This window comes from Eurosta solidaginis, chromosome 4, assembly GCF_040869045.1.
Source record: "Eurosta solidaginis isolate ZX-2024a chromosome 4, ASM4086904v1, whole genome shotgun sequence".
Classification (NCBI taxonomy): Eukaryota; Metazoa; Arthropoda; class Insecta; order Diptera; family Tephritidae; genus Eurosta; species Eurosta solidaginis.
The window spans coordinates 77061213-77075519 of NC_090322.1; the positions used below are offsets into that span (position 1 = coordinate 77061213).

The following is a 14307-nucleotide window of genomic DNA, read 5'->3' on the forward strand; positions in this document are numbered from 1 at the left end:
ATTTTTCTTCGAAGCATTCCTTATAGTAAAGACCACCTCTATGCCGAATTTTGTTATGATAGGTTTAACGGTTTTTGATTTATGATTAATAATATTTGTAAAATTGATTTTACCGCAAGTGGGTGGTACTACGCCCATTTTCCAATTTTCATCAAGAGTCTCAATATGAGTCCACACATCAAATTTCAATACTCTGGTGTGATGGTAGCGTGCTCCGCCTACCAAACCGTATGCCCTGGGTTCAAACCCCGCGCAAAGCACCATCAAAATTTTAGAAATAAGATTTTTCAATTAGAAGAAAATTTTTCTAAGCGGAGTCGCCCCTCGGCAGTGTTTCGCAAGCGCTCCGGGTGTATTTCTGCCATGAAAAGCTCTCAGTGAAAACTCATCTGCCTTGCAGATGCCGTTCGGAGTCGGAATAAAACATGCAGGTCCCGTCCGGCCAATTTGTAGGGAAAATCAAGAGGAGCACGAGCAAATTGGAAGAGAAGCTCGGCCTTAGATCTCTTCGGAGGTTATCGCGCCTTATATTTATTTATTTTTTTTTATTTAGGTGTATTATTTACTGAAAAGTGTTATATATGTGGTGCGTCGACAACGTTACGACTTGATACTATGCGTTAACGCACATACAAAACGTTAAGCTGCTCGCACCTTTAGAAGCGGCTGCCAAAATACAACCCTACAAATAAGAACAAATAAACCTTTTTTATTGTAAATAATTGAAGTGTCATTTCTTTTTCACTTGTTTCCGTTTAATAAAGTTATCATTAAAATAGGTGATTTGCACCATATATATATATATATATATATATATATATATATATATATATAAAGTGCGTGGTTATCATCCGATTTCGCTCATTTTAAATATCAATGGGAGATGAGTGCAAAGGAACCCATATACAAAACTTCAATAAGATATCTCAGTATTTATTTATTTGAACTTTAAGTCCATTCCAAGCGCTCACTCTCCAGGTCTGTTATGGAACCACTGTTCCAAGCGTTGGACTATTCTCAGTGCTGCACGGTATTGCGAAAGAGCTCACTTACTCACTCTACTTTGTATACTTTTCTAGTCTACTATCCGTTTGGATTCACCCCGTTTCATCACGGAGCTCCAACGCATCGCTTTCCAGCAGTGCACGGGATTTACCACTTTATTGGTAGATTTACCAACTTTTTAGACCATTTTCATTTTCTACCACTTCTACCACCAAAGCCCAAAAATCTACAAACATTTCAATATATTCCCATTGAAACCAAATACTGCGATCATTAGATAAACGTATTTAATTGCTGAACCAAACTAACCGGTTTAAAAAATTTGTGGACAAATTCAAACAAGAAATATATTTGTTTATGAAATAAATGTAGCAAATGAGCACGCAAATATTTTCCTGCGCTATTTTCATCAGTTTTTTGTGAATAATTTTGAACGAAAATAAAAATAGTTTAAAGTAAACGATAACATGCCGAAGTCGTTATTTTGTGGCAGTTATTTTGGTACATTGGAAAATTGTTGTTGTAATTAGACGTTTCGGTAAATTTTCATCAGTATTTCAAGCTCGAAATACAGGGAAAAAAAGCAAGAATCATATAAGCATAAGCTATGTATAATGTACTTTATTTGTTTTACAATAAATTACGAATTGTTTTGTACAAATATAAACTGTAGCTATTGTTTTCTAGGAAAAAAAATCTACCAACTTCTACCACTATTTTCATTTTTCGTTTACCAACATTCCCTTTTTAAAAGTCCGTGCACTGCTCTCTAGGCTTGCGACTTAGTTCGCCCTCTCCACCTTATGATCATAAGACCTTAAATTGTTCATCTTTGTTTAAGCCGCCTCCTTAATAATTTATACGGCGGCGAAATCCTTATGCGCAGCCGTGCGCGGCGAATGGAAAGGCGCCAACGCGCATACACTACCATCGTCAACAATTATATATGGCATTCGTCAGTCAAGCATTATTAGCCGGCAATCGCGGACGCGCTCCCTCTATATACATTTTTTTTCTAATCCTTTGAATTTTTGAATATTTAAATCCGAAGCTGAAGTTGTTAACGCGTTAAGTGTTTAATTATTAAATTATAAATAAAAACAAAGAATTTATAACGTTTTTAAAGTAAAACGATAAACCCTTTTAATTGGAAGTGCTAAGTGTAGCGAAGAAAGACCAGAGTTGTTCATGGTCCTTCGAGCCGGATACAGCGGTGTACATTAACCACCCAAGGCTCTCCCGTGCTCAGAAATTGTACCATCTCCGGTACAAAACGCAAGGCAAAGCCGGCTCCATCGTCAAACAATATGCGTTGAGCGATGATAACTTTGACCTTGCCTGGGAAGCTTTACGGTCACGATACGAAAACAAGCGTATCTTGGTTGACAACCAGATAAAATCCTTACTGACTCTTGCCACTATTCCATCCGAAAATAGTGAGCAACTTCAGAAATTGCAAAATACAATAAACAACTGCCTATCCGTCCTTCACTCCCAAGGAGTTACGACAGACAGTTGGGATCCGATTCTGGTGTACATTTGTTCATCAAAGCTCCCAGAAACAACCCTGTCACTTTGGGAACAGTCTCTCTCTTCTCGAAGAGATCTACCCTCATGGTCACAAATGAACGACTTTCTCACCTCGAGATATGAAGTCGTTGAAAGGGTCAATAGGCTTCAACCAAGCAAACAAAAACCAGTCGCTCATCAAAATCCTACGCAAAACAGGTCCTTCAACAGGACGCAAACCCTTGTGGCAGAATCTAAAAAGGAAACTTGCCAATGTTGCAACTCCCCACACCTTATTAGATTCTGTCCACGATTCAAACGAATGTCTGTGCAAAACCGGACACAATTCATAAAACAAGCTAAGCTGTGTACAAACTGCCTTAGCAGCACTCATATCATCAATGAGTGCACGAGCAAGTGGTCATGTTCGACATGTCATCAACGGCATCACACGCTGTTGCATGCGAGCCCACAAGCTCAACGTTCCACCCCGCGAACGAATGCACCAAACGTGCAGCACACAACTGCTGAGTCAACATCTCCCGTTCGACAAACGCAGAATAGCTCCGATTCTGGCGAGCTACCGTGTTGTTCAAAACACGCACCGGTTCAATCATTGCATGCAGCCAATGATAACCAAATTCTCCTTCCTACTGCTATGGTCGCAGTCGAACACGAAGGGGAATTATTTCAACTGAGAGCCCTTATTGATCAAGGCTCGGAAAGAACTTTCATTTCCTCGAAAGTGCAAAAACGGTTGAAACTTCCATTCGAACATTCAAAGTTCGAAATCTCTGGCATGGGTGGACAAGTCGTACAAAAGTCCTCCAAGCTTTGTCCTTTGACACTGGTTGCATCCAAGGCCATGAAAAGGATAAAGGCTCATGCCATTGTGTTGCCGCAGCTAACAACAAATCTACCAACATCCACCATTAGTCGCAAAATCTGGCAGCAGTTCAAACTCCTTGAGCTCGCTGATCCCAGTTGCCACATACCAGGTCAGACTGACATGGTCATTGGCAGCGACATACTTCCACAAATTCTGCTGGAAGGTATAAAAAAGGTGTGCGGTAGCATACTTGCGCAACAAACCATTTTTGGTTGGATTCTCAGTGGTCCAATAACTGAAAATGTTGTGTCATTCTCGACGCAAGTCCAAGCGTCAAACGAGACACTCAGTTCTCAACTGAGAAAATTTTGGGAAGAGGAGGAAATTCCACAACCTCCACAGATATCCCCCGAGGATCAAGCGTGTGAGCAGATATATGCAACAACCACGACACGTGCACCAAACGGTCGATACATTGTGCGACTTCCATTCAAGGAAGAGTTTCCTGAAAAACTCTCCCTCGGCAAATCCCGCCCGGCTGCTCTGCAGCAGTTTTTCAGCATGGAGCGATCGCTTCAGAAAAAGGGGGAGTTAGGTACAATGTACAACAATGTGTTGCAAGAATATCTCGACCTTGATCACATGGAATCTGCCGACCCATGCGAAATAACTTCGAATGGCAAGGTCTTCTCATTTTACTTGCCACATCATGCGGTAGTCAAACCAGATAAGGTCACCACCAAAGTTCGTGTGGTTTTCAACGCCTCTAAAAAATCTGGGTCAGGAAAATCCCTGAATGACGTGCTATACACTGGTCCAACTCTGCAACCAGATCTCATGCTACTAATTCTACAGTGGCGCATGCATAAGTATGTGTTCAATGGAGATATTGAAAAAATGTACCGTCAGATCCTTATACACGAGGACGACAAAGATTTTCAGCGAATCCTATTTCGCAAATCGGCCAACTCCAATGTTAGCGATTTCAATCTAAAAACGGTTACATTCGGCGTCAATTGTGCACCATATCTCGCTATTCGTACCTTGCATCAACTATCCGATGACACGAAAGCGACATTCCCGTTGGCTGCAACAATTCTCAAGACGCAAACTTATGTCGACGACATCCTATCCGGAAGTCATACCATCGATAACGCCACTGAATCACTCGTTCAAGTGATAAACGCCCTAAAATCAGCTGGTTTCATACTAAAGAAACTAACGGCTAATCACCCGGCCATATTAGAACAGTTTCCGAAGGAGGATCTTCTAGACTCCAACTTCTTAAAATTTGAGAGCACTTCCAATACCAAAACTCTTGGCATTCGATGGAACGCGCTCACGGACAAATTTTCATACACCATTCTGCCGGAACACACCCAAAATGCGGTCACAAAGCGACAAATTTTATCTTCTGTTGCAAAACTTTTTGACCCGGCAGGATGGCTGTCGCCAGTTATGATCCAGGCCAAGATGCTTCTCCAAGAAATCTGGCTGGATGGCAGCGATTGGGATGAAAGCGCCAAACCCGCAACATTATCAAAATGGCAACATTTCGCAGAAAATCTGCCAGCCATTTGCCACATCGAAATCCCTCGATGGGTTAATGTCGTTCCAGGGCAAGACACCCAAATCCACGGGTTCTGTGATGCCTCGGAAAAAGCATATTGCGCAGCGATTTACATCCGCACACATGTGGGCAACCAAATAAAATCTTCTCTTTTGGTTGCGAAAGGCAAAGTTGCCCCCATAAAAACTGTAAGCTTACCCCGCTTAGAGCTATGTGGTGCAGTCCTACTCGCAAAACTGGCTTCAACTGTTCGAAAACAGCTCGACTTACAAGCATGCAACATATTCTTATGGTCAGATTCTGAGATTGTATTAGCCTGGCTAGAAAAATCTCCATCGACCTGGAAGACTTATGTGGCCAACCGTACCTCTCAAATTCGAGAATATCTTCCCAGCGGCACCTGGCGCCATGTATCTAGCCAAGACAACCCTGCTGATCTTGGCACACGTGGTTGCAAGCCGCATGATTTGATAGGTTCATCACTTTGGTGGCACGGACCACAATGGCTTTCTTGCCACATTTCGGCATGGCCAAAGCCGAAAGCAGGTAGCGCTTCTCCACCCGAGAAACGCAAGGTGGAAGCATATCACGCACTCGAGGAAGAGGACGACATTCTTCAACGTTTCTCCTCATACCCTCGAGCTCTCCGTGTGATTGCATACGTGTTCCGCTTTGCGAACAATGCCTGCAACAAATCTAAATCGGTGGCAACAACACATAATCCCCATCTGACGTACAAAGAGTTGCAACATGTGAAAAAGCGGCTTGTGGCAATGGCACAATCTCGCCATTTCGGGGCGGAAAAGAGCGCCTTACAAAACAATATGCCAATAAGCAAAAAGAGTTCCCTTCTGGCTCTTGACCCATTTCTGGATGGATACGGGCTCCTACGTATCGGTGGAAGATTGGAACATTCTACAATGCAGTACAACGAGAAGCATCCAGTAATCCTTCCTCCGGATTCAAGGCTCTGCCAGTTGTATCTGGAGTTTTTACACCGCCTGCTTCTTCATGCAGAAATGCGGTTAATGCTCCAAATGGTGAGGCAAGAGTACTACGTACCAAAACTAAAGCCTCTTATAAAGAAATGCATTTTTCAGTGCAAGTCTTGCACGCTTTTCAAACAGAAAACGCGCACGCAAATAATGGCAGCTCTACCACCTGAGCGCTGCAATTTCTCACTCCCCTTTTCCACAACAGGAGTAGACTTTGCAGGTCCATTCCAAATAAAAGCATCGGTTCTGAGGTCGACCACTATCATAAAAGGGTACGTGGCTGTATTCGTCTGTTTTTCCACAAAGGCAGTACACCTCGAGCTATGCTCGGACCTTACTACTGAAGCCTTTCGAGCAGCATTCGCCCGATTCGTTGGCAGACGAGGTTATCCCTCAAAAATGATGAGCGACAATGGTAAAACGTTCATTGGCGCTCAGCGCGCACTCGAACGCGACTTCGTTAAATTTCTTAACGAATGCTCTGCGGACATTGTACAGAAATATGCCCCTCAGGGAATAAACTGGCAGTATATTCCACCCAGCGCCCCTCATATGGGCGGCTTGTGGGAATCCGCAGTAAAAAGTTTTAAAACCCACCTCAAAAAAACCGCTGCATCCCACAAGTTTACTTTCGAAGAATTCACGACGCTGTTGGTGCGTATTGAAGCAGTTCTCAATTCGAGGCCTCTCACCTCACTATCCCAGGACCCAGCTGACTTCACAGCGCTCACTCCGGGTCACTTCCTTCGAGGTGCACCGCTATTAGCCATTCCTGAGCCAAACGCGGAAGACCTCTCCTGGATAAATCGATGGGAAAAGCTCAAATCGCTTCATCACCAATTCAGTCGACGCTGGAAAGAGGATTATTTGAAGGACCTTCAGAAACGCTATAAATGGCAAACGCCACAGCGAAATCCTCAACCAGGCGACCTCGTCGTAATTAAAGAAGATTCACTCCCACCCACCGAGTGGCGTCTGGGACGAATCGAGAACGTTCGCCACGGACCTGACAACCATGTTCGGGTTGTAGAGGTTCGCACCCAAAATGGGCTTGTCATGCGCCCCTTAGTTAAACTGTGCTTTCTTCCAATGGAGCACTCTTCGAGCACAGCGCTCTAACTTATATACGTTTCCCCTGTATAATTAAATTTCCGTATCATCCGCTGTATCCAACTACTTCTCGTTTCTCTCTCTGCTCTTATGCTTTCAGGACGACACCATCATGGCATCTCGACCAGCATGTCCACTGGCGCCCACAGCAGAGACCGATAACTGCCTCCAGTGTCGGCTCTGCCACCGCTACCACGCTCTGCGGACCTGCCCGGCTTTTAAGGCGATGCGGCCACCGCAGCGTGCTACCGTGGCCAGGGCACAGGGCTATTGCTATAATTGCTTAGCCCTCACGCATACAACGGGTGAATGCGACTCCCGAGGGTCGTGCAAAATGTGCGGTCTGGCGCATCACACCCTCCTGCACAATGGACCGAAAAGTCAACGTGGTCAAGGAAAGGTCCCAACACAGCAAGCATCCCGGAAGCCGAAACCCAGGCCGAAAAAGAAAAAAGAGAGGACACCGACCTGCGCCTGTAGCGCCCAAAAGGCGCATCCTGCATGTAAAACAGCGGCAACCCCCAAACTCGCAAAGACGGCCAAGCGCACGATCGCGCGCACCCCTCAAGGCCTGCAAACGGCGCAATGCCAACGGCGCAATACGAATCGCGCCTTAGATACTACCATCCGCGCCCTGCAGGAACTGCAGAAGGTGCTTACTGGCACCTCCCTGCAGGGCGGGCAGGATGTTTAAGCCGCCTCCTTAATAATTTATACGGCGGCGAAATCCTTATGCGCAGCCGTGCGCGGCGAATGGAAAGGCGCCAACGCGCATACACTACCATCGTCAACAATTATATATGGCATTCGTCAGTCAAGCATTATTAGCCGGCAATCGCGGACGCGCTCCCTCTATATACATTTTTTTTCTAATCCTTTGAATTTTTGAATATTTAAATCCGAAGCTGAAGTTGTTAACGCGTTAAGTGTTTAATTATTAAATTATAAATAAAAACAAAGAATTTATAACGTTTTTAAAGTAAAACGATAAACCCTTTTAATTGGAAGTGCTAAGTGTAGCGAAGAAAGACCAGAGTTGTTCAATCTTATTGCATATACATAACTATTAGTTAAATATATATATATATGTTATAAATAAACGAAGATATGCAAAACTAGAACCTCATTTGCGTTTTCCCAAAATATTTAAATTTTGGATTCTTCCTGTGTACAATAAAACGAGCGATCTGTTTTTTTTTTATTTCTACTTGTAATGTAGAATTTTTAAAAATCCCACGTTTACAAGGAAAATTTAATATTTGTCTTGTAAACCTAAAAAAAATCCCTTTGACATTTGAGTAAACCAGAACCAATTGCGCTGTTTTTATCAGCTCGGCTCATTATTTTAGTTATAACCTTAAAAGCGTATAAACAATTGAGTATAAAGCAATTTTATCTACGATATCTATATCTCTTGAAATGAAACCAAAGTTGAAAAATATTATTATGAAACTGGCACCGAAATCCCCGTTTGTAGCTGAATTCCCACTCACGATGAACTATTTTAAATGCGATATCCTCGTATGGAGGCCCAGCATGAAATCGAAGAACAGCAAAGTCTGCATTATCTGCACATTGACTCTGAAAGTTAAGAGGAGAAAGTGAGTTATAAACGTATTCATTATCCATCAAACACTGAAGTTAGACATATATTTATTTATTTATTTAGTTAGTCTATGAACAAAAGTCTCTTACAGACTAATAACAATTAACAATGAAAAATAAAAACTAAGACTAAAAACCTAGAATATAGTATTTAGAATCTTAGAAAAAACACTTTTCGAAAATGAAAAATCAAATTGGATAGAATTCGAGATTAAATTAAATTCAATCAGGGCTCGCACAAGAGGAGCATTACGCGAATAAAAAGGTAAAAAGCTACGAAGATTACGCTGAGGTATGCTAAAATTAATTTTCTGTAAAAGAAAAGAGCAGTCAATTTCGCCACTGATAATATTATGACCAAAAGAAAGCGAGAGAACCGTTCGTCTGGCTTCCAAAGTTTTTAAATTTATCAAAAGCAGGCGAGATTCATAAGATGGAATTGGTTCATCAAAATTCAAAGAATGTAAAGCATATTTGAGAAAAACTTTTTGGACCCGCTCAATCCTGTTAACGTAGTTTTTGTGACCTGGCCTCCATATAAAAGCAGCGTATTCCAAATTAGAACGAAAAAATGCCGTGTATAACAACTTGAGAGTATAAGGGTCACAAAAATTTGAACTATTGCGCCTAACAAATCCAATAAGCTTACGAAATAATGTGACTAATATGTGTATTGAAAGAGAAGTTGTTGGAAAAAATTACACCAAGATCTTTAATTGCATCCAAACTTTATAATAGTGAATGGGAAATGCGATAAGATATCGGCAAGATATTATGAGTTTTCGCATAAGTGACTTTAAAACACTTTTTGATATTTAAAGAAAACCGAGAATTAAACACCATACTTCTAAGCTATCGGCGGCCACCGTGGTGTGATGGTAGCGTGCTCCGCTTATCACACCGTATGCCCTGGGTTCAACTCCCGGGCAAAGCAACATCAAAATTTTAGAAATAAGATTTTTCAATTAGAAGAAAATTTTTCTATGCGGGGTCGCCCCTCGGCAGTGTCTGGCAAGCGCTCCGATTGTATTTCTGCCATGAAAAGCTCTCAGTGAAAACTCATCTGCCTTGCAGATGCCGTTCGGAGTCGGCATAAAACATGTAGGTCCCGTCCGGCCAATTTGTAGGGAAAAATCAAGAGGAGCACGACGCAAATTGGAAGAGAAGCTCGGCCTTAGATCTCTTCGGAGGTTATCGCGCCTTACATTTATTTATTTTATTTACTTCTAAGCTATCAATGTCTTTCTGAAGCTTATTTATTTTATTTTATTTATTAATTTATTACAGCGTAAGCCTAGTTTGAACAATATTTATTAAATCACATTGTAGAACTTATCTTATAGGTAAGGTTTTACAATGTTCATATAGCCTGCTTTTAAATACATACATTTCTTCACAATTTTTTATTTCATTAGGCAATTAATTAAAGTTTTTAAATCCTTTATGGAAAAGGTTTTGTTTGTCCACTTCAGTTCTATAAAGTGGCAGTTTAAAATCATTTTTTCTATGGGTATTAAAACTATGGGTTTCGTTAATATATACAACATTATTTGTTAAGTATTCAGGTACATTTCCCTTTCGTATATTGAAGATAATTTTCATAGTATAATAAAAAATAATTTGTTTGACACCTAACCATTTTAGTTTTATTAGCATGTCGCTTATCGACGCATCTGACTTTTCCCGTAACACAAATCTCATACACCTATTTTGCAATATCTGAAGTCTATCTATTTTTGTATCTGGTATAATGAATAAGACTTATGGGCAATATTTAAAATGAGATTCAATCAATGTTTTGTATACAATATCCTTAAACTCTCTATTTATAAATTTACAGGTTCTTTGCATAAAACCGACTTGTTTAGCTATATTTTCTACAGTGTATCGAATTCATTGTTCATCAAATTTGAGTTTGTTGTCAATTACTATCCCAAGATATTTTATTGATTTTATTTGCTCTAACATTTCATTTTTCACCCTGAGCTGAATACTTACAACTTCGCTTTCGATTTTTCGGCTAATAACCATATATTTTGTTTTACTCACGTTAAGTTTAAGTATGTTACCACATAGCCATTTATATAAACTATCTAAGTCACACTGCATTTTTGTCAATGCAGTTGTTAAATTACTTTCACTTATTCTAAGCAGAGCATCATCCGCAAATAGTTTTATGTTACAGTACTTTACAGCTTTAACAATATCATTAATATAAATCAAAAATAATAAAGGAGCCAATACAGAACCTTGCGGTAACCCTAATGGGATCGAAATTTCGTTCGATACTTCATCACCGATTATGGCTTTTTGTTTTCTGCCAGTCAAGTAACCACTTTAATTCTTTACCCTGAATTCCCATGACTTTTATTTTCTGGAGCAAAATGTCTCGGTCCACTGTTTCGAATGCCCTTTTCAGATCCAGGAAAACGCAAACATTGTCTTTTTTGTTATTTAGATCTTCCTTCCAGTTAGAGATCACTATATTCAGTGCCGTTTCACATGAGTGTTTTCTTCTAAATCCCGATTGTTCACTTATTATTAATTTATTGTCTTCCAAGTAATTTTCTAACTAATTTTTTATAACTGTTTCCATAATTTTTTCATCACATGGTAGTGTATTTATAGGTCGCATTTCCTCAGGTGTATACGTACTTTTTATTTTTTTAACTGGTATAATGGTCGACGTTTTCCATCTTTGTGGTACAATGTCCGTTTCCATGCTTTCATTTATAATTTTTGCATAAAAATAAGCTGTATACTCTATTGAATCTTTTAAAACTCCTTCTGATAAAAGATTTTTGCCACCAATTTTGTTCTTGAATAGCCGAACTATTTTGACAATGTCATCTGCTACAACTTTATTAAATTTGAATGTCGAACTGTTCTCAGATACGGTTAAATTTAAATCAAAATGTTCGATACTTTGGTTTATTTCTAAAACACTGTTTACGAAAAAGTTATTGAGCTCATTCGCAATTTCGATCTTTTCTTCGATTTGCTTATCTAATATTTGAATTTTGTTTATTTCTTGATGATCTTTTTTCAGGTTTATGGTTTGCTTTAGATTTTTCCACATTTCTTTGCTTTCATTTTTACTAATTAAGATTTTGTTTTCCATATATTTCTCCTTTTTCTTTTTGATAAGATTTTTGTATCTTTTGTTTATTTCTTTATAATTGTCCCAATTTCCTGTTTTCATAGACTCATTTAAAATATTATATTTAAATTTATTTAATTGTGTAAGTTCATGATCATACCACTTATTCATAAGTCTTACTTTCACTACTTTTTCAAATGTTAATCCTGTCATACATTGTAGAATTGCATTGTTTACTATGTCTAATTGGGATTCTATACTGGTTGAATCATTTATCACAAAACTGCATGCGCGCAACAAGTTAAGTAGATTTTCTTTATTATAAAGCTCCCATGAGGTAATTGTTTTTGGTGTTCTCATTTTATATGGTGCTGATGTATTAATTTTTATTTCTATCGTTTCATGGTCTGATATTTTATACTTGTCCATGTTTTGACAAATAACATCATTCGAATTTGAGTATAGAAGGTCGATTTTTGTTTCAGCTGTATCTGTGATACGTGTGTTGACGAGTATTTTTTGGCTCATTGCCAAATCATTAAACATATCTGTTAATTTCTTGCTATAGGTGTTGTTGGCATTATTAAAGTTAATGTTATAGTCTCCAACCACGAAGCAATGCACACTTAACTCAACTTTTTCCAACAATATTTCATTTAGATAATTTAAGAAGTCAGAATCACTCGTATTAGGTGAGTGATATAAAACCCCTATTTGCCATTCTTTATCGCACTCTTTTAGTTTTATTATGATGCACCAAATGTTATTATTAATGCTGTTATTATATATAACGTTGTATTTCACAGAGTTGTGAGCATATATTAAGATACCTCCTGTGTGTCTACTATGTGAGTCACATCTAATTACCGTATAGGCATTAATATGTAACTCTGCTTCTCTAATATCACCCGTGGTACATGTTTCCGAGCACAATATTAACGCAGGTTTGTGCTCCACAATAAGATTTTTTAGTTCATTTTTGTTAGAAATAATACTACATATATTTAAACAGATACATTTAAAGTTTTTATTTGGTTGCTATTTCTTCGCTTTTTTTCTCTGCAGATAGCGTATATATGCAGGGCACTCAGTACTATAGGCATAGTGATCCACTTCAACATCTATAACTTTTCTTCTCACCAATTCAAAGCAGTTAACACATCTTATGATTTGAGTTACACTCTTTAACATCATGCTGTTCACCACATTTGCTACATGCTTGTTTAATGCACAATCACTAGCTTTATGTTGGAAACCTAGACAGTTAAAACATCTAGGTACATTTATATGTTCAAAAACTCTACAACTGTCCCATTCAACTTTTATTCTCTTCTTCTCAATTAGATTCTCATACGTTTCACAATCTGTTTCTATAATAATACTATCTGTTTGTATAATAATATAATTCTTTTATTGCGATCTTCATAAACCTTAATAATTTTAAACTCTTTATTATCTTCAATATCGTTTTGTTTTTTTACACACTCAATAATTCTCTCATCATTTAATTTTGTTGAGAGCCCCACTATTTTTAACGCTCTTCGCTTTTTCGTTTCTCTCAATTTTTCCGTAGCATATTCTTGACCTATTTCTTTGTTTTCTTTCTTTTGTACTTCTTCTGCTACTCCACTGTTTTTGCACTCAACTATTATCGCACCTTTATTTATGTTAGTAACAGTCGGGATAAGACCTTTGGTTGGTTCGATTACTTTTTTAGTGCTTTCTTAGTTTCTTTTGTATTTTTGTTGTTTATAGGTTTAATAACTATTTTGTTTGCTTTTCTTTTTGCCATTTCTGCATATGATGATTTTGCATTTATTTGTTTATTTTCGGCACGCATTTCACTTAATTTATCGCAGCTGCTGTTCAGACTCTCATGTATCTCAGTTATGAGCTCCTGTTTCAATATTTTGCATCTTTCACTAAATATTTGTTCTATTACTGTATTTATTTCAACTGTGAAGTCATTTTTAATTTTTTGCATTTTATTCGGTATTGCATCCTCCACTATTTCTTTAACGTCTGTTTTTTGAGTAACTTTTTTCAATAGAATGTTTTATTTCAATAAATTTTGTATTTATGTTTGATAAGCTTCACTGGTTACAATACCATTTAATATTTAAATTTTCATTTAGAAATTTTAATTCTGCTCTTTTTAAATTGCTACACTTCACACACAAGCAAATTAGATTCTTTAGCTTTTTCAAGTTAGTGTTATACCACGGAAGTTTGTAAGGCCTTTTCTTTACAGCCGTAGTATTTTTTAAAACAAAGTCGGACATTAAAGTTTTCAAAGTATGATAGCAACTAGATAACTACCCCCTCCTGGTGGAATAACCAGGTGAAGTAAGCCGTCAATTGTCTTGCTCTAAATTGTTCTTTGTTCTGTCATTCGGCTATCTAAAAATTTTTGACCAACGTGGTCCCCGAAAAAGTGGGTTTTTTTTAGCATTTTTCAGAGTAAATATTCCATTTTTAAAACTTTTTTTCACATAAGATATTAGGTGAATATCGATGGACCTTTTTCCTGGATTTAATTACAGATATTCATCATTTGGGTATCTTAGGTGTTGGCTTCCATAAA

The 14307-nt window shown here is 38.5% G+C and overlaps 1 protein-coding gene across 3 annotated transcripts in view; it reads right to left on the bottom strand.

Moving 5' to 3' along the window:
• cactin (cactin, spliceosome C complex subunit) overlaps window positions 1-14307 on the bottom strand; it is a 282033-nt gene that overhangs the window by 132281 nt on the left and 135445 nt on the right. The window contains exon 3 of one of the 3 annotated variants that reach the window (XM_067782146.1): window positions 8337-8599. The exons of 1 other annotated variant lie outside the window; for it this stretch is intronic. In XM_067782146.1, the coding sequence (XP_067638247.1) occupies window positions 8411-8599 (189 nt within the window). In that variant the 3' untranslated portion in view covers window positions 8337-8410. Of the gene's footprint in view, window positions 1-8336; window positions 8600-14307 lie in introns of those variants that run through there. One more of the 3 variants, XR_010952672.1, reaches the window with a different exon arrangement.